This window comes from Meriones unguiculatus, chromosome 3 (assembly GCF_030254825.1).
Source record: "Meriones unguiculatus strain TT.TT164.6M chromosome 3, Bangor_MerUng_6.1, whole genome shotgun sequence".
Classification (NCBI taxonomy): domain Eukaryota; kingdom Metazoa; phylum Chordata; class Mammalia; order Rodentia; family Muridae; genus Meriones; species Meriones unguiculatus.
Window position 1 is genome coordinate 32,946,627 of NC_083351.1, and position 20,569 is coordinate 32,967,195.

General features: G+C 43.2%; 1 protein-coding gene and 1 non-coding gene across 10 annotated transcripts in view; both read left to right on the forward strand.

Moving 5' to 3' along the window:
- Positions 1-901: 901 nt before the first annotated feature.
- The window catches only part of Mast2 (microtubule associated serine/threonine kinase 2), a 157,752-nt gene continuing 138,084 nt past the window's right edge, over positions 902-20,569 (forward strand). For all 9 annotated transcript variants that reach the window (XM_060379797.1, XM_060379799.1, XM_060379788.1 and 6 more), the window contains exon 1: positions 902-1,075. In XM_060379797.1, the coding sequence (XP_060235780.1) occupies positions 902-1,075 (174 nt within the window). The remainder of the gene's footprint in view (positions 1,076-20,569) is intronic.
- LOC132653335 (small nucleolar RNA SNORA48) lies at positions 16,000-16,139 on the forward strand. The gene has a single exon (XR_009591103.1). It is a non-coding gene; the product is annotated as a small nucleolar RNA SNORA48 (small nucleolar RNA).

The following is a 20,569-nucleotide window of genomic DNA, read 5'->3' on the forward strand; positions in this document are numbered from 1 at the left end:
ACTGTCTGCCACGTGTTGTTAAGCGGATGAGTCATTGGAAGGGGCAGGTCAGGCTGCCCAAGCTGCAGCGGGCTGGACTGTGGTTACAGGATGACTTCATTGTCAGGGAGAAGCCCAGATATTCCGGAAGCCTTTGTAGTCCCCGAAACCACGAACACACACATCACTTCTTTTACAGGACTTTACGAACTGTCTGGCTGTCTGGGAGGGTCAAAGATAGTGTGTGCGACTAGCGGTATGCGGGTGCTCGGGCTCGTTTCCTTTCTCCTCATCTGAAACGCGAGGACGAGCTGACTTGTCTCTGAGGCGCGAGGCGAGAGCTGGGTGAGCCTCGGCTGGCCAACAGCGGGCTGGCCTCGCCGGTGCGACGGGAGGTCGTTTGCATTTCCCGGGCCCGGACAGCGCCTGCTTTACACCGGAGGGATGAATGGGAGCATCAATGGGCCGCCGCGGGCGCGCCGGGAGCCCCGCCCTCTTCCGCCGCCGACCGCGCGGCGCGTCCGCGGGCGGGTCTTCGCGGCCGTTCGCCGGCGCGTGCGCGGCGGGCGGGCGCGGCGTGTGCGCGCGCGCGCGAGGGGCGGGGCGGGAGGCGGCGGGCTGGCGGGCCGGCGGCTGGCGGCGGGGCCCGCGGTGGCGGCGGCGGCGGCGGGTGGCCGGCCGAGCGTGTGCCGGGCGGAGGAGGGCGCGGCGGCTATGCTGCCTCCGTGAGGCGCGCCGGGAAGGTCTCGGCGCCCGAGCCTACCGGAAGCGCGGAGACGCCGCGGGCCGGGTGCGGGTGGCTCGGAGCGCCCGCCGGGCCATGGTGGCTGCGGACCGGGCTTGCCGCGGCAGCGCTGCGGCCCGGGGCCGAGCCAGGCCGGCGCAGTCGCGGTGCTGACGCCCGCGGGGCCCAGACGCCGACATGAAGCGGAGCCGCTGTCGCGAGCGGCTGCAGACGCCGTCCGCCCGCCGGGAGGATGCGGCTCCGCGGGCGGCCGAGTTGCCGCAGCTCTTGCCCCCGCGCCGGCGAGCGCCGCCCGGGAGGCAGCGACTGGAGGAGCGGAGCGGGCCTACGGGGCACGACAGCAGGGAGCAGGTAAGGCGGGCCGGGGTCGGCGGGCCGGGGTGGGCGCCGTGGGGGAGGGGACCTCGCGGGAGGGCTGGGCTGCGGCGCTCAGGGGTGGGGACTGAGTCGGTTAGGAGGAGTGGGAGGCCAGAAGAAGCTGAGGGAAGGGGAGTGGAGGAATGAAGGTGGGGGCCTGAGGTTGCAGTGGACATGGGGAAGGGCGGGTCGGAGGAATGAATAACGTGGTTCTTGGGGGCATTTTTAGTCCGGGGTTCTGGGTGGAGAGGAGATGGGCTGGAATGTAGGAAGGGTGAATGAGCAGCAAGAAGTAGGCTTACTAGATTGGGTTATAAGAGGGGTGACTAGTTTAAGGGAGGGATGCCAGTTTGATAAGTGTTGGCTGTTCTTAGAGTTTATCCCCACGGGGCATTCCTAAGCATTCTGATTTGGTGATCGTTACACTTTCGTAGACAAGTATTCAGAATCGTTAACATTCCCCTCATCAAGACAAACCACTTTAAAAAGTACCTGCATGTGTGCAATCTCAAGGCCGGTGCTGCGGAGAGAATCCGTAGGTTTATCCTTAGTGGGAAAAAGAGATGGAAATGTGAAAAGTACTCGTGGGATTTCCGAATGTACAGGATGTGTTTATATAATTTATTAGACAGTGATAGGTGAATTCATGAGTAGGGAATAAAGGTCAGCAATATCAGAAAAGGATAGGCCGCCACGGACAGCGGTTGGAAGTTCAGTGATGGGAGATTGGCAAAGGACATTGGAAGATCCTTGATCTTGTTGGATTTGTAGGAAAAAATGCTTCTGTAGTAATGAACTCCAGGGACAGCCCTGCTTCAGACCTGGTTGAAATCCCATCTTTGAGTCTTCAGAGTTCCAGGTCCTACCTCTTGCTCCTCATATAAAATAAACTTCCCTAGGGATTATTGTACACTTTGAGTTATATACTGTGTTAGCCTATGATTTTTAATTCCTCCCCACCCCCGCCTTTATTTTCCCACTTTTTGTTCTCTGAGCCCTGGGTCTTTGCCATGGCTTCTAGGCTGCTGATTCGTGTAAATCACTTTTTAGTACCTGTTCAAAACTTTTCCTCTTCTGACTTAGTTTACTGGGTACAGTTGACTTGCATGCTTCAGTGAAGTGCTCAAGGCTGCTGGATCACCCTCCCATCTTTCTTGAATAAATTTTAATGATTTATTTTTAGTGTTTATGTGCATTGGTGTTTTGTATTTAAGTATCTTTGTGTGAGGGTGTCAGATTACCAGGAACTGGAGATACAGAGCTTTCATGTGGGTGCTGGGAATTGAACCCCGTCCTCTGGAAGAGCAGCCAGAAGCAGAGCCATCTCTCCAGCCCCAACTTCCCCTCTTTAATGAAGGTCCTGTTTTTATTTTCACATGTGTTTACCTCCATGTATGTTAGTGCCTCACATAGTTTGGAAGTTTGAAGCGAACACCGTATCTCTTGGAACTAGAGTTACAGACAGTTGTGAGCTGCTGGTGGTTGCTGGGAACTGAACCTATGCCCTCTGCAAAAGCAACCAGTCCCCTCCTTTTTCTTCTCTCTCTCCCTTCCTCCTTCCCTCCCTCCCTCCCTCCCTCCCTCCCTCCCTCCCTCTCTCTCTTTCTTTCTTTCTTTCCTTCTTTCTTTCGAGGCAGGGTTTTTCTTAACAAAGCCCTGCCTGTCCTGGACTTTGTAGTCCAGATTGGCCTCAAATACTCAGAGATTTCACCGCCTCCGCCTCCCCAGTGCTGGGATTGTAGGCCTGTACCACCACACCCTACGAGTCCCTCCTTAGCAGTCACAGAGAGAGAAGTAACACACTCCTCTGTGTTAAAAAGCTTGGTTATATTGTTCTCTGTCTTACAGCTCAAATAAAATAAAAATTGTAATTTTCTTAAAATTTATAATTTCCTCTCTCCTAATATGCTTTATCTTGTTGCCATACCAGCAGCCTTCTTAAAGTTGTATTCTGTCTCAATTCACTTTGTATATATAATCCTAACATGGTTTTTCTTGTATACTTAGTGGCTTCCCCCAAACTGCTTTCAAGGTCATGAGTAACTTCCTTTTTTGGCTTGCTTGCTTATTTATTTATTTGTATTTTATATTTTATATGCATTGATGTTTTGCCTGTATGTTTGTGTGTGTATGAGGGTGCTGGATTTCCGGGAACTGTTGTTACAGACAGTTGTGAGCTGCAATGTCTGTGCTGGGGATTGAATTTGGGTCCCATCGAAGAGCAGCCAGTACGCTTAACTGCTGAGCCATCTTACCAGCCCCTGTGGCTAGCCTTTTAAATTGAGATTTAGTTTAGTGCATAAATCTAAGGTTCATTCAGCCCATGATTTTTTTTTCTTTTGTTTGTTTGTTTTCCAAGACAGGGTTTCTCTGTGTAGCCTTGGCTGTCCTGGACTCCCTTTGTAGACCAGGCGGCCTTGAACTCACAGAAATCTGCCTGCCTCTGGTCTTCCCAAGTGCTGGGATTACAGGCGTGGGCCACAGTGCTCAGTTATGTTTGTATTCTTATTACTGAATTATTTCATTCATTTAATTTCTGTGTACTCTTCTGTGTTGTTCTTTATAGAGATACTTTGCTTTTTCATTGTTGTATAATTTTCCACAGTGTAGCTGTACTAAAATTTAGTTTGCAACCTAAAATAGGGTGTGGCTACTTGTGAAAAGACTCATTATGAAAGAGTTACAAAGAGAATTCTGTGAATGGCTCAGAGAACTTTTTTTTATATAATTAAATCTGACATTTTTCCTTAGTCTTCATCTTCTCAAGGTATGTGAACTGCTTGCTCCTGTTGACCATGTGTTCTCCTCTTGCCACTTTCCCTCCTTGTGAGACTCAGCTCACTCGTGTTTCTTGGAGAGCTCTCCTGTGTTTTTTTCCTTCTTGTTTTTAAAACATTCCTTGAAGATATGTCCTTGGTTCTTAGTTTGCTTCTTTATTGTACTCCATTCTGTAGCAAGCTCATACATCACAAGTACTGGGATGAGGAGCAAATGTCCTTAGTTTTTCTTCATACATTGAATAAAATGTACATAATATATACATTCATAAATTTCATTCAAACATAGAACCTCCTACTAAAGTCAGTTGAGTCTTTAGGCCTGACTTTCTTTTTAGATCTACATTGCTAGCTTTGTGCTTAATGTTTTTTTGCCATCAGGAAGAGCAGCAGGTACTTTTAACAGCTGAGCCATTTTCCAGCTCCCATTTTGTTTTTTTGAGACAGGATTTTTCACTGTATTAGAGCTCACCAAGTAGGCTGTGCTGGCCAGTGAGCCTTTGAGATCTGTCTGGCTTTGCCCCCCCTTCTTTTTTTTTTAATTTATTTGAGACAGGGTTTCTCTGTGTAGCCTTGGCTGTAATGGACTCATTTTGTAGACCAGGCTGGCCTCAAACTCACAGAGATTTGCCTGCCTCTGCCCCACAAGTGCTGGGATCATAGGTCACCTTGCCCGCTGGCTCCCCCTTTTTTAAAGAAAACAAAACCAAAATAACCAAAACAAGTCAAGTTCGGTGCCACATGCCTGTAATCCCATCACTTGGGGAGGCAGAGGCAAGCTGATCTCTGAGTTTGAAGCTAGCTTAGTCTTCAAAGTGAGTTCAGGACAGCCAAGGCTACACAGAGAAACTCTGTCTCAAAAAGCTAAACAAAAAGAGAAACAAAACAAAACTCCAAAACAAAAGAAGGTTTCACTGTATGGCCCTGGTTGGCTTAGAACTGACTATATTAAGTCAGGGTGGATTCAAACACAGGGATCTGCCAGCCTTTGCCTCCTAAGTGTTGAGATTAAAGGTGTGTGCCATCATGTCTAATTTTTTTAAGCTTAACAAAAATACCATCTATCTGTCTGTCTGTCTGTCTGTCTGTCTCTATCTGTGAGTGTGTGTGTTTGTACAGCACCATATGTTACTGTGCATGTGCCATAATGCGTGCATGGAGGTGAGAGGACAACTTGTGGGAGTTGGTTCTGTTTCCACTGTGTGTCATTGGTGCTCAAACGCAGGTTGTCAGGCTCAGCAGCAAGTGCCTTAACCACTGACCCCTCTCCCTAGTCTATTTGTGTTACCATTTTTGATTTCTTGTTTGTTTGTTTTGTGTTTAAGACAAGTGTTTCTCTGTGTAGCAGAGCCCTGCCTGTGCTGGAACTCACTCTGTGGACCAGGCTGGTCTGAATTCAGAGAGATCTGCCTGCTTCTGCCTCCTGAGTGCTGGGATCAAAGTTGTGTGTTGCTGCCACCACCCATGTTTGATTTTTATAATTTGTTAGTGACTGTGACAGTTTCTAACTTGTAAGAGCTTAAGAGTTTGAAAAGACACAAATTGCCAAGGCTACACAGAGAAACCCTGTCTCAGAAAACAGGAAAAAAAAAAAAAGAGAAAAGACACAAATTTCAGTGTCTTAAGAGGCTAGATGGATCCTGTTCATTAATACAATAAATGGCATCCTCCCCAACCCCTGACAGGGTCTCATTTAGCCTAGAATGGCTTTGGAACTCTGTAGTAGCTGAGGATGATTTTGAACTGATCCTCCTGTCTCTACCACCTAAGTGCTTGGCAAATGAAGTGAGTAGGCAGCTGTCAAGAAGCACCTGTGGAGGTTAGAAGTAATCTTGAGTGTCTGTCCTTGCCCTCTACCTTGTTTGAGATAGGGTCTTTTAGTTGTTTTCCTAGTGTGAGCCAAGCTAGTCTTAGTCATTGTTCTATTGCTGTATTGCTGTGAAGAGACACCATGACCAAGGCAACTCTTAGAGGAGAAAGCATTTAATTGGGGGCTTGAGTACAGTTTCAGAGGTTTATTAGTCCGTTAGCATCATGACAGGGATCATGGTGGCAAATATGGTGCTGGAACAATTTCTGAGAGAGAGAGAGAGAGAGAGAGAGAGAGAGAGAGAGAGATATTAAGGCCTATTCCCAGTGACACACTTCCTCTAACAAGGCCATATCTATATGAGGGGCTGTTCTTATTCTTGTGATTCTGTCCTTCATCCAGTAGAAATAGATTGCAGACACATGTTCTAAGTTCTGCAGGTTCTGAGGATTTGAACTGAAGTCTTTACACTTGCACAGCAATGTTTTACCAACTGAACCATCTTCCAGCCCTTTTGCTCTCCATTTCTTATGTTTGGGAACAGTATATACTATACTTTAAATTGCTAAGTATTTGTATTTAGGAATAAGTTAGGGACTTCCAGAGGCCCATGAGTTATTACATAATTAAAGTAGATTTATAGCTTTGTTCTCCTTGAAATGTGTTTCTCTCCATATCCTTTGTTTGTTTGTTTGTTTGTTATTATAATGGGAATCACAACTCTGATCTTTGCCATCTTTTGTTCCCTTGTCCTGAGTCCGTCACCGTTAGGCTATGCTTTTTTACCTTTCAAGCCTTTACCCACTGTCCCTACTGTAACTCACATGTATGAACTCCTCCTTGCTTGTTGCAATGCTTTAGCAGAATTTATTCAACTTTTTGTTTGTTTGTTTTTTGTTCGTTTATTGAGACAGGGTGTCTCTGTGTAGTCCTGGTTTGTCTTCAGACTTGGAGATCTGCCTGCCTCTGATTGCTGAGTGCTAGAATTAAAGGCATGTACCCAGCACTGTCCGGCTCAAAAATCCATTTTTATTCATTTGCTTCCCATTAGTTTAAATCTATGTGTCCAGTGGCCTTTACAGGAAGGCTCCTTTGGAATTTGGCAAGACCTGTGCTACAGTTTCCATAGGTGTAGTTTCCCGTGTCTAGTTTACTCTGGTTTTGTTAGAATCACTCTTGTTTGTTTGTTTTGCTTTAAACATAAAAGCGCATCTTATGCTTAGCAAAATTTGGTTTTATCTTGGGTATGAACACCCTTCAGTTTTTTTTTTTTTAAGAGTTATTTATTATTTATATAATATTCTTCCTGCATGCATGCTTGCTTGACAGAAGAGGGCACCAGATCTCACTGCAGGTGGTTGTGAGCCACCATGTGGTTGCTGGGAATTGAACTCATGACCTCTGGAAGAGCAGCCAGTGCTCTTAACCTCTGAACCATCTCTCCAGCCCCACCTTCAGTTTTGAGAAGAGCTTTTTTTGTTTTGTTTTGTTTTGTTTTGGGGACCCCACTTATATGCAGCAAAAGTGGCCTTGCCCCACAGCCTTCCAGACATTTGCCTTTTGGAAGTCCTGTTCCCGGAAGTTCCCTGTATGTTCCAAGACAGAGTTAGTGTTCATTAAAAAACAAACAAACAAAAAACAACTTTTATTTATGTGTCTGTGTTTGTGTATATTCATACATGTGAATAGGTGCCTGCAGAGACCAGAGAGGATCCTGGATCCCTTGGACATGGAGTGATCTTCCTGATGTGGGTGCTGGGATCTGAACTTGGTCTTCTTGCAAAAGTGCAAATACCCTTAACACTGAACTATCTCTCTAGGGTTTCTTTGTTAATCCTCCTGGCTGTCCTGGAAGTCATTGTGTAGACCAGGCTGGCCTTGAATTGAAAGATCTTCCTGCCTCTGCCTCCTGAGTGCTGGGATTAAAGGTATGTGCCACCATGCCTACTAACAAAATTATTTTTATTTATATGTGTATGTGGGTGTCTGTGGGTGTTTTCAGAAGCCAGATGAAGGTATTGGATCCTTTCCAGCTAGAGTTAAGGGTACTTGTTTTGTTTTTTTGAGACAGGGTTTCTTTGTGTAACAGAGCCCTGTCTGGATACACTTTCTAGACCAGGCTGGCTTCAAACTCACAGACATCTGCCTGCCTCTGCCTCTTGAGTGTTGGGATTAAAGGCACTCGCCACCATGCCCAGGAAGTTATCTGTGCTTTTTAACTGTCCGGTATGGGTGCTGGGAACTGAAGGCAGTGCTTTTAACCTCTGAGCTATTTCTCCTGCTGCTGTCCTCACCCTTTTAAAAAGAAAACAAAAAACAGTGTTTGTGTATGTGTATATGTGTGAGAGGAAACATGTAAAATCTTCTTTTAAGCCAGTGCTATAGAGCTGCAGTATGGTACTGGGATGCTAAGATAGGAGGCTCATAGGTTGTAGACCAGCCTGTGCTATGCAGATCCTTTTTCAAATAACGACAAAACCGTTTTCTAGCTTTGGATGTCTGTTGTGTGTTATTGGCAGTCACACTTCTATGCACTGTTATACCAGAACTTGGTCATTTCTATATCTTCAGAGCCATTATTACCTGAACACCTGAAGACCTTGACATTCAAGGTGTACTTGAATTATTCACGTAAAGATTTTAGATGCTCCCCTTTATCCTTAGTGCCTGTGCTTTTGTTTATCATGGATTGCTGAGATTATCTTGTTTCTCTTAGTAGTAAGTTCTTAGAAGTCCACACTGTTACATTTACCTTTGTATACTCAAGTCCAGTATAAACAAAAATAACTACTTGAAGCATAGTTATTTGTTTGAAGATTTGTTAGAAACATAGGTGATTGCTCAGTGGATATCCTAATTGGATGTCAGTGTCTCAGTCCTACTCTCAACTGAACTATTTTGGCAGCTGTTGGCTGTCAGCATCTTATCCACAAAAAGACTCCATAGAGGCTGTTCTTTTTGTTGGTATGTCTCTAAGCCTTTGAAATTTGATTTGTTTTGTTTTTGGCTTTTTTGAGGCACAGGGGTCTCTGTGCAGCCTTGCCTGTCCTGGGACTCCCTCTGTAGACCGGGCTGGCCTGAATTCAGAGATCGGCCTGCCTCTGCCTCTCTAGTGCTGGGATTATGGGTATGCACCATCACTGCCGGGCTTGTAATATATTTTATCCACTCATAGGTATATAGTAGATGCTTAATTAGTATGGAATAAAAGAAAACAAATCAGTGTTTTAGTTCTGCCCTTTTCTGTTGATTTGTTTTATTTTTATTAATTTATCTTTCTTTCTTGGTACCAGCTTACAATTTGCCTCAAAGTCACTGGCATAAAAATCATGATAAAACATTCTGCCTTTTGTTACATCCTTGCAACCACCCTTTACACCGCCACTACCTCCAAAAACACGTAGGAAAACAATGGCTTGTCTCTAGTACAAAATAATATAAATTTAAATTTTATTTTTAAATCAATCAACTTTTATGCATACTTAAGTACATTCCTTTCTTTTGCTGATCCTACTTATCTAAGGCCAAACCCTAGAGTTTTGTTCCTGTAAAGTTGGAGGCACTGTAATACTTAGAATATTCTAGAAAGTATGTAGGAGAGATGGTAGTTAAGAGCATTTGATACTCTTGTAGATACTCTGATTCGATTCCCAGGACTCAGTGGTTCATAACCATGTACAACTCCAGTTCCAGGGGACCTGATGCCCTCTTCTGACCTCTGTAGGTTATTTTCGCATAGCTGGTACACATACTTAGATGCAAGCAAAACATACAGATATGTACATATATACTAAAAAAAATAAATAAAATAAAATAAATCTAAAAGAATAATAATAAACTTTAGAAAGCTATGATGATCAAAACATGAAATTGTCCTAGAAATAGACATTTATATAACCAGTAAACTAGAATAGAGAACCTAGAGCTTAAATCTAGGCATCTACAGGTAACTGATTTTGGATGAAGATGCTAAGAATGTGTATTGAAGAAAGGACAATCTCTTTAATAAGTGGTACTGTAAAGTCTGGACATGGATATCCAGAAAGAAACTAGACCCATTTTTTTTTAACCCCTTAACTCCATATACAAAAATCAACACAGAATGGATTAAAGAGTTAAATACAAAACCTGAAACTACTAGAAAAATGGGTGAGGGACATTCTTCATGACACTGCACCAGGCCAGGATTTTTAGATAAGAAAAGCTAAAGCTCTGGCAACAAAAGCAAAAATAGAGAAACGGCTTACATCAAATTGAAAAGCTGCACACAGTAATGGGAACAGTGAAGAGACAACCTATGGAATGGGTAAAGACTTGCTAGTTTTCTCATTTGGGGGTAATATCCAGAATATATAAGGAACTATATATGTAAAACAAAACACTAAAATGAGAACCTCTATAAGGTCAGAAATCTTACTATGTAGGGTTATATACTTAAAGAAATGAAATCTGTATATGTAAGAGAAAGTAGCATAGGGAATCAACTTCTCTGTCAGCAGTTAAAATTTGATAGATGTACACACACAATTAATCAATGAAAAGATGGAAGCTTATAATTTGCAGTGGCTAATCTTCAAGGACAAAGACAAGTAGTATGTCGTCTCACATGTTGAATTTGACAAAGCCAGTCTCATGGAAGTAGGAAACAGTGGTTACTAAAGGCTGATGACATGGAGAAACAGGGAGAGATTGGTCAGTGGTACAAAGTTGCAGCTGGAAATAAATTCTAGTGCTTTCTCTGCTGTAAGGTACAGTTAACAATGTATTGCATATTTAAAAACAGAAAGTTTTATGTTTTCACCATAATTATTCTGGGTGATGGCTATGTTTATTGTTTTAATTTGATTATTACACACCATAGACATGTATTGAAACAGTGTGTTGTACCTCATGAATTTGCATCATTATGTGTTAAATAAAAATTTTACCAGGTGTGATGGCACAAACCAGTGAGTTCTAGGCCAGCTAAAGCTGTGTAATGAGGCTTATCCTTAAAAAAAAAGTTAAGTTTGTTCTTAATTTTTTAATATTTATATTTATAATTTGAATTATATTTACATAATTTTTATTTTTCACTGAATGATTCTTGTCAACATGTGAGTGCTGGGGATTGAACCCTGGTCCTCTGTAAGAGCAGCCAGTATTCTAATCACTGAGCCATCTTTTTAGCTTGCCCACTGAAACATTGAAACTTTCAATGTTCACCTCCCAGCCTCTATCTGTCCTGAATTTTCCCATGTTACCAAATAGCACCACCATTCATATTCACTAATTTATTCTGACCAAGTCTTAGAAGCTGTCATAGTTTAAAAAATTTATGTGTGTATGTGTGTGTATGTACACATGAGTTCAGGTGTCTGTGGAGTTTGTCGTGTTGGCCATTGAATTCCACTCCTCTGGCAGAGCAGCAGGAACTCTCTTAACAGATGAGCAGCTTTTCCATAGACTTTGTTGTTGCCCAGGTGGGTCAGAGACTCACTGAAGAGCAGATTTAATTTATTCATAATTCACCTACTTAAACCTAACAAGTACTGATTTGAGTCATTATTTTTCTTTTTATAAGACTTCTTTATTGTGTATCTGTGTGTCTTAGTTAGGGTTTTATTGCTGTGAAGAGACACCACGACCAAGAAAACTAATTGGGGCTGGTTGATAGGTTCAAAGGTTGATAGTCCACTATCATCACAGTGGGAAACATAGAAGCATGCAAGACAGAGACATGGTGCTGGAGAGGAGCTGAGAGCTTCACATGGGGTCCACAGGCAGAAGGGAGAGCGAAACCCCAAAGCTCACCCTCAGTGACACATGTCCTCCAACAAGGCCACGCCGTTCAATAGTGCCGCTCCCTATGAGCCTGTGGGGGCCAGTTTTCATTCAGAGCACCGCAGTGTGTTTGTATATATGTATATGGATATGCTTGTACCTCTGCATACATGTAAAGGTCATAGGACAAGCTGAGGGAATTAATTCTTTCCTGCCACGTGGAATCTAAAGATGGAACTCAGGTCTCAGGCTGTGTGAAAAGTGCCTTTATCCACTGAGCCAATCTTCTAGCCCTGTGATTCTGTTCTTAACCTTTCATTTCACATTCAGTCTGTTAGGTACAACATTCAGATTGAGGAAACTGCCCTATTTGATTCTGCCACACTACAAAACCACTCGAGATGGTCTCTACGCTTTTAATCCTAGCACTTGGGAAGCAGTGAGTTCGAGGCCAGCCAAGGCTACACAGAGAGAGCCTGTCTCAAAAGACAAGAAACAAAACAAAACAAAAACCAAACAAACTACAGAGTGTATAGTCTTACCCTGTTTTATCTTTCATGTAAGTTACTATCAGTCACCTAACTCATCTTCTAGTTCTGTTCTTATTGGTCTCTTCCTTCTGTGATATTTTGCACATAGAAAATCATTTTGTAAAACCTTAAGTAAGAGCTTGTCAATTTTCTACTAAAAACTTTACAGTTGTTTCCATCATAATGTAGATCAAAGTCCAAAGTGCTGATGACTTTGTCCTAGAAGAATCTTTTAATCTGGCCCTTGGCCGTATGTCCTCATTCTTGTTTACTTGCTGTAGTCATTCTGGCTGCCTTGGTGGTCCCCAATTATGTTAAGCATTTCTGTATACCTGAGAACACTTTAAAAAATTACTGTTGCTTTAGGAGTTTTTCCACTTACGGTTTCTATACCTGGAATTCCCATTTCTAGAGGATGTGTGCAGCTGGTTTTCTCATTTTTGTCTGTTGAGATACTTCTTAAAGAAACTTTGACTATCCTTTCCAAAATAACTTGTGGTCACTCTCTTTTCTCTTTGTATTCTTATCTTCAATTGACATTATAGTCACAGTTTTGGTATTTATTGCTTTTCTTCCACATTAGAACATTTGCTTCTTTAGTAATTTAGTAATTTGTAATTTTAGTAATTTGTTTTTCTGACCTCCATGCTTTTTGAATTTTGTATTCTTTACAAAAGGTAATAAATATTTCATGATTGCCCATGCAGTGAACGAGGTAACAGATGCTGGGCTGGTGAGATGGCTCAGGGGGTATCGGTAGGTACTTGTTGTGTGAGCCTGGTGACCAGAGTTAGAGAACCTGGAGCCAGTATAAAAAACAGATTCGTAATTATAGCACTTCAGTGAGCAAGATGGTCGATGGAAATAGAGACAACGTAGAAACTCACGGGCCATCTAGCTTGAAGAATGAATTACAGCAGAAACGGTCCTGAGTGCTGAGATTTAAAGTGCCACCATGCTCGGCTCACTTCTTGTTTGTTTGCTTGTTTGTTTTAAAGATAGGGCCTTGGTGGGTATCGTGGGTGTATGCCTGTAGTCTCTGCATTTAATAAGCTAGGTGAATATCCTTGCCATCTCATGGAATGATCCTATAGCCCTTGAGTAGGTTTCTGGATTCTGAAGGAAAAACTGCGGAAAACGTGAATAAAACACTGAATTGAAAAACAAAAAAGATGGAGAGAACCAACTCTTGAAAGTTTTCTCTGACTTCCATACATGGACTGTATATTTCTTGAAATAGAGGCTTTAAATTGTATGTTTTCCCTTCAGTATAGTTTTCTCTATTAAGAAATGTCTTAGAATGGGATATATTTCCATTGATTTGAGAATGTAATTAAGATCAAACTTCTAGAGGCCCTTATTTCTAAATTCTGAGGTATGCTGTGACAACTATAGTATAGGAGGGCTCACGGAGGGAGAAGTTGAGCTCTTACAAAATCCTTTAATCCTTAATTGAGTGGAGACTAATTCACTGCATAGTACATCTGCCTGTATTTCACCAAAGCAGAGCTACTTTCTAGTATTGTTAGGCTTTCTGTTAGGTGTTTAGGAATAATTTATGAAGCAGGACATTTAGATATGTTTGGTAATACTTTTAAAAGTTATTTCAAAGGGATGTTATTAATATGATTTTGTTCAGGTAGCCCTGGGATATTTAGTTCTTGCCTTTTACTAGTAAAAGAAAGGGACATTGTTGTTCTAGCTCAGGCTTTGGTCTTTATATTAGTTAGGGAACACTGGTTGCTGTAACAGATACATTCGGAATGACCCAGACTGATACACACTTTCCCATTCTCTATCCAGGTTCTTGCAGGGTCACTTGAGGAAAGTGGATGATGAGCCAGCATAATCACTTTCACTTGTATTTGACTTCCAGATTCAGTTACAGGCCTATAGCTAACTGTTAGAGAGCTGAGAACATTATGTAGATGCTCAGGAGGAAGAGAATTTTTTTTTTTTTCAACTTCAAGCTAGCCACTCTCTGCTGTGGACCGCAAACCTCAGTGTAGTTGTAGAATTTTAAAGTTTCCTTTTATTCTTTCATAGCCCACAGAATTTTGAGTCACATCCCTTTTAGATACAAGAAAAGAAAAGGCTTTGCCCCAAAGCCTGATAGAAAATCTGAAAAAACTTCTTTCTCTTTGCTTTTGCTACAGTAGATCTTTGACTACCCCCACACTCATGAGGCCTTGATTTTTGACTGTTGTTAGATTGTGATAGTCCGTGTAACATAGTGCAGATGAATTAGCTTACAGGGGTTGGGATGTAGCTTCGTGGTAGGGTTCTTGCCTAGCGTGTATGGAGCCCTGGGCTCAATCCCTAACGCTGTGAAAACAGATGTGATGGTGTACTACAATCAGGAGATGAAGACAGGAGGATTAGAAGTTCAGAGTCATCCTTAGCTATAGAGAGTTTGAGGCTAGCCTGGGGGATAGGAGAAGGAAAAGAAAAAGAAAAAGTGTAACTGATTCAATAAGTTATATAGTGCGCCTGAAGTTGGAGTTTCATATAATTTTGATATTTTTCATATTGATAATATTTCTTGAAGTAGTGTTCTTTTAATTCTCTTTTCAACTTTAAAACATAAAAAAATACATTTGGCTTCCTGGCTGGGCCTGACAGATAGATAGGATTTGGTTTGCCAGTCTTCATCTGTGTTACTAAAGTCAAATCAGTTTCTTTAATATGTAGTAATACTTTGATTGATTCATTCATTCATCCTTTCTCTAGCTCTTTTTGGAGACACCGTCTTTATACCCCTGGCTGACCTGGAAAACTGTATGTAGACCAGGCTTGTTCTGCCTGTCAAATGCTGGGGTTGAAGAGATGTGCCACCATCTCTGGGTGTACTTTGAATAGATGACAATTTGTTCACTCTCCTGATAGCTGTCCCTTAGGGCATGTCCGTCTTCTTTACTATAGTGCTGTAGTAAATAAGCTGACATGTGCGTCTATCTTCTTTGTACATTTCCAAGAGTTTCTCTTTTTGGGTGCTATTTTTAAATTGTTTTTGATGTGTTTATACCAAACATGTGTTGGCATATATTTTTGTGTATTTATTTATTTTGAGACAGTCTGTGCTGGCCTAGAACAGCATGTGTAGCCCAGGTTGGCCCCTGCCCCCTGAGCACTGAGAGCAAAGGTGTGAACTCCTATGCCTGGCTTCCGATTCGTATTTTGATCAATAATGCTTCCTTATGTCCTTGCCAACTCTTACCAGGTTGTTACTTTTTATGTACTTTTTGTGTCTAAACACCATCTTAGTATATTTTTATTTTACTTTTTATAATGTATGTATGTCTTTGTTGGCGTATGTCTATGTGTGTACAGGCACCCATAGAAGCCAGAGGCATTGGATCTCCTTGGAGCTGGAATAGGCCATGTAACATTGGGTGCTGGGAATGGAACTCATGTCTTTTGCAAGAGCAGTACAGGTTCTTAACCTGCTGCATCTTAGTATTTTAACAAACATTTTGCTGCTCTTTTTTCTTTCTTTCTTTTTCTCTTTTTCTAATTGATTGCTTAGAATTCTTTATATCATTTAAATATAGTATGGAGAAAAAGCAGGCTTTGAAGTTAGAATTCTCTATAGCATAATAGGTTTGAATTTGAAATAAGAATGACTGTCCTAGGGCTGAAGAGATGACTTAGTGGTTAAGAACACTAGCTGTTCCCCAGGACCTGGGTTTAATTCCCAGCATCCACATGGTAGCTTATAACCATCTTAACCTTTTATTCCAGGGGATCCAATGCTCTCCTCTGGCCTCTGGGGCACTAGGCATGCATGTCATGCACATACATATATGCAGGTTAAACACTCAAGCACATAAAATAACAACAAATCTTAGAAGAATGAATTAGAGAAAAAAAAACCAAAACAAAACAAAACAGCAGCTCCCTTGAGTTATTCCAGGGAGCCTGAGAGAGTATTAGAGGCTTTGGGGGAGGTGTAGCAATAGAGGATGAGCCTGCAGAGCTGGCAATATCTCCAGAACAGCTGAAAAACGCTCTTTCTGGAAGATGGTTTTAAAAAGTAGTTTCCCCTTCCCTGGGCAAAGAGACACCTTGTTGGTAGTGTTGTTTTTATATCAGTCAGGCAGAGCAGACACAGTCCTTTGTTTATCCTAGCTTGATACCTGGCTTGGTGGCCGAAGCTGTTTTATGCCTCAGACGTATAAAAGTCAAATCAAATCCAGTGCAATACGGGAGGAGGAAGACAGATAGAGACCTACAAACTGCCACGCCTTGCTTCCTTGCCGCCGCCATCACCACCACGCAGTTTGGACAAAGGATGTCTCCCAGGGGCCTGCCAGTGGGAGCCACCACAGTGTGCAGTTATGTGGTAGACAGATAGGAGAAAGAGAAGTGGAGTAGCTTAAGCATTAAGAATAGAGAACTGGAAACTCAAGGGTGGAGAGGAGTTGACTGTTGTTAGTGGCCAGCCCCACCACCAGTGGTCATGGTGAGGTCCTAGCTCAAGCTTCTGCTGAGGGCCTTGTCTGGGTTTGTGGCTATGCAGCAGCAGCAGCAGCAGCAGCAGCAGCAGCAGCAGCAGCAGCAATAGCAATCCTGGAGAACATAGGGATGTCCATGGTTGGGGCAGCCACTGAGAAACATGTGGATGTCCAGGGGCTGAGCTGTCCCCGATCCTCACTGGGGGCAGAACTTGGGAGAGCAGGCTCTTTGCTTCATCTAAGCAGTTCAGTGGAGCTGGCCCTGGTGGCAGGGGTGTAGATGTGCCGGCCCCAAGAATGTGAGAGTAGGAGAGCTGACTCCAGCAGTTGGGAAAGCTGACCACAGGGCATAAGTGTGGGAGAGCTAGGCTTGCTCCTCACCAGCTGCAGCACTCGAGGGAGTGGGCCCTGTACCTTGCCTGGGCACCCCCTTGGTCCTGGTCAAGGGGGTGTGGGCATGTGCATGCACATGTGTGTGCATGTGATGCCCTCTTCCTCTTGCTCTTCGCCACCTTCAGCAGTTGGGGCAGCTGGCCCTGGGATGGTGAGAGTGTGTGAGTTGGGGGCATGGGTGAGCCAGCCCTATGGATGTGGGATGGGGAAGGCTGACCTATCCCCTCTCAGGCTGTAGCACTTGGGAAAGTGGGCCCTGTACCTTGACTAGGTAGCACAGTGGAGCTGGCTCTGGAGGCATGGGTGAGGGTGAGTTGCCCTGAAGACATGAGAACTGGAGAGCTCACCATGGTGGTAATGGGTGGCCTAACTAGATCAGTACTGAAGAGCTTGCCCTGGTGGTACAGATAGGGGAGAGCAACCAGCAGGTTGACCAGCTCAGCTACAGCCTGGCTCAGATGCAGGGCTCTGAGTTGGTTCACTCCAAAATCTGAGAACAGTTGGGACAAGTGAAAAGGCCGGTCCTGCTGATTGAACCAAAGCTGCAGAAATCACCATGACACAGGGCAACAACAGGATAATAATCCCTGGTGAGGATCCAATGTTGATGGTGTCACAGAAGCCAGAGACCTTGAACCAGACCAATAACTCATTGTAATGAACATTTGCAAGTGAAGATGTGTGGACAGAGGGATATACTATGGGGACACACTGTGACATACAGCTTCCACGATGAGATGTTTTCTATGCTTCGGGTTTTGTGTGTGTGTATGTTTTATTTTGGGGGAAGGTTGCAGGAGCAAAGGGCCGGATATGAGATGATAGGGAGATGAACAGGACTGGGGGTGTGATATGAGACTTACAAAGTATCAGTAAAAAATTTAAAAAAATTATTCCATGGAATTGGAAAAAAAAGATGGTGGAAAGAAGCAGAACTAGCAGCCACCTGGGTGATTGATATGGGTTATGGGAGCATGACTTCAGGGGACAAAGAAGCATGTCATTGCCTGCTGAGAGGCCCAGGCTACCACCAGCTGCTGCTACTGTCACCTGGTTGCTGGCCTGTGACCCTTCTGGGGTTAGATGAGTGAGGCCCCAAAGTGCTGATCATGGGATGGGAGCACAGTGGTCTTGTCCAGGGGGCCAGTGAGGTGTCTGGAGCTGAGGGCAGGTAGGTGTGCAGAAGCCTGGAGCGCTCATGAATCTTGCCCCCTGCCTCACAAAGTACTGCCCAGCTGCAAGAGCACTCTGACTCTGGAAAACACAGAACATCCACAGATGAGATAGCTAGAGATAGTCTAGTATTTATATTGCTTTAGAAACCTTGAACCAGACCAATGACTCGTTGCAAAAAGTATTTGCATGTAAAGCTGTTTGGGAAAAAAATTACTGTGTGACACTCAGCAGTTTGCTATGCCTCTTTAATAAATGAATGTGTGATAGAGAGATGGTAGAGTGGGTGGCGGAGCAGTAGGACTGCTTGTGGCAGAGGAAGTGACAGGTATGGGAGGGTGGTGGCGGGCAAAGGAGCATGTTATTGCCAAGTAGTGCAGAGTGGTTCTCTGAGCCACAAGATACCTGAGATGAAGCTTCTTTCACAGTAGTATCGATGACTGCAGACTCATAATTGAGAATTAGAGACATAGAAGGCTTCTGTGACAACACCCTCTCCCCCCCACAAAAAAGAAACAGTCCAGACAGGAAGATATTGAGAGTTCTTAAAAATTGTGATAAAGATGCTGAAGTGTAGCTCTTTACAACTGACAGCTCCTGGTGGGAGTGGGAGATGGGCAAGGACTCGTTTGTCTTTAAAGGGCATCCTCCATTGAGTATGGGCAATATAAACTGGACTTGGTGTTTAGGTTTTTTTGAGAGGAGGAGGACTCAAGCCTGGGAGGTTGGACCTGGAAGGAATTAGTGAGTATGATTGGGGTGCATTGTATGAAATTTCTAAATAATTACAAAAAATACTGTATGTTTGGAGAAAAAGAGTGAACCCAACCATATACCTTTAAATGTAAAAAAAAAAATATATATATATATTAAAAGTGCACCATTTATATAGGAAACCCACCTCATTTTGGTAGTATATTTGTTGTATTGTGTTATGCTGTGTTTGTGTGGTGTATGTGCTGGCTAGTGTAAGTATGAGACGGATGTCAGTTGTCTCCATCACTCCTGTTTGAGACAGGGCCACTCACTGAACTGTAAGCTTGATTTGACGGAGAAGAACCTCAGGGATTCATCTCTCTCTGTCCCTCTGTTCCTACCCAGCTAATGCTGGGGTTGCAGTCTTGGAGCCTGGCTTTTTATTTGTTTGTTCTTTCAAGACAGGGTTTCTCTGTGTAGCCTTGGCTGTCCTGGAACTTGCTTTGTAGACTAGGCTGGCCTTGAACTCAGAAATTGACCTACCTCTGTCTCCCAAGTGCTGGGATTAAAGGCATGTATCGCCAAGCCTAGCTGAAGCCTGGCTTTTTATGTGGGTTTTGGGAATTAGAACTCATTTCATCATGCTTGTGTAGCAGGCACTTTGCCAGTTAAGCCAGCTTCCCAGGCCACCTTTTAATAAAATCTAAAACCATAGACTTCAGAAGGAAAAGCTAATTATTTATTTATCTACATTATTATTTTTTCATGATTTTCTATGGTTTCTTCTTGTATTGTTTCTCTTTTGTTTAGAGAAATTCCCTTAGCAACTCTATTAGACTAGGTCTGCTGTCAACAAGCTCTGCTATCTTTCAAAGGATATTTTCATGTGTGTTGCTTCTGGGCTGACTTGTTTTTCTTCAGCATTTTATAAGGATTCTACTTCCTTTCAACTCAGTTTTTAATGAGAAATTTGTCGTTCAGGTGATTTCTCCCTAGAGTATGATTTTCTTCCAGCTGTTTCATACTTTTCTCTTTGTTTATGCTTGTTTCAGTCAGGGTTTCTATTGCTGTGATGAGAACACCGTGACCAAAAGCAAATTGGGGAGGAACGGGTTTCTTTGGCCTACACTTGCAGATCATAGTCTATCATTGGAGAAAACAGGACAGGAACTCAAGCAGGCAGGAACCTGGAAACAGGAGCTGGTGCAGGAGCTATGGAGGGTGCTGCTTTCTGGCTTGTTCCTCATGGCTTGCTGCTCAGTCTGCTTTCTATAGAACCCAGGACCACCAGCTCAAGGATGGCACCACCCACCATGGGCTAGGCCTTCGGCCTTTGATTAGTAAGTGAGAAAATGCCTTACAACTGGGTCCCATGGAGGCATTTTCTCATTTGAGGTTCCTTCCTCTCTGATGATTCTAACTTGAGTTGAGTTGACACACAAAAGTAGCCAGTACATGCTTTTCCAGAAATTTTATTGTTATATATCGTTCATGTATTTTTTAAAGTTTTCTTTTGTTTGACGTTCACGTACCTTCTTGGATTTATAGGTGTATTGGTCTTTGGTACATTTGGAGAAAGTGACTGCTTGTTCTAGTACCATATCAGCTTGTCGTGTTGCTTTCTTTTGACATTGTGATGATGTGGACTTTGGATCTTTTTGTTAGAATTCTACAGGTTCTCGAGATTCTATGGTTTTCAATCTTCTCGGTTGATTATATTGAATGTTTTTATCCTGTGTTTCAACTCAGTTTCCTTTCTCTCTTTTTTCTCTTTCTCTTTATCTTTCTTTCTCTCTCTCTCTCTTTCTCTCTTTTCTCTTCTTCTTTTCTTTTCTTCTTGAAAAAACTTTGAAAAATAAGGTCTTCCTTCCTTCCCCTCCCTCCCTCCCTCC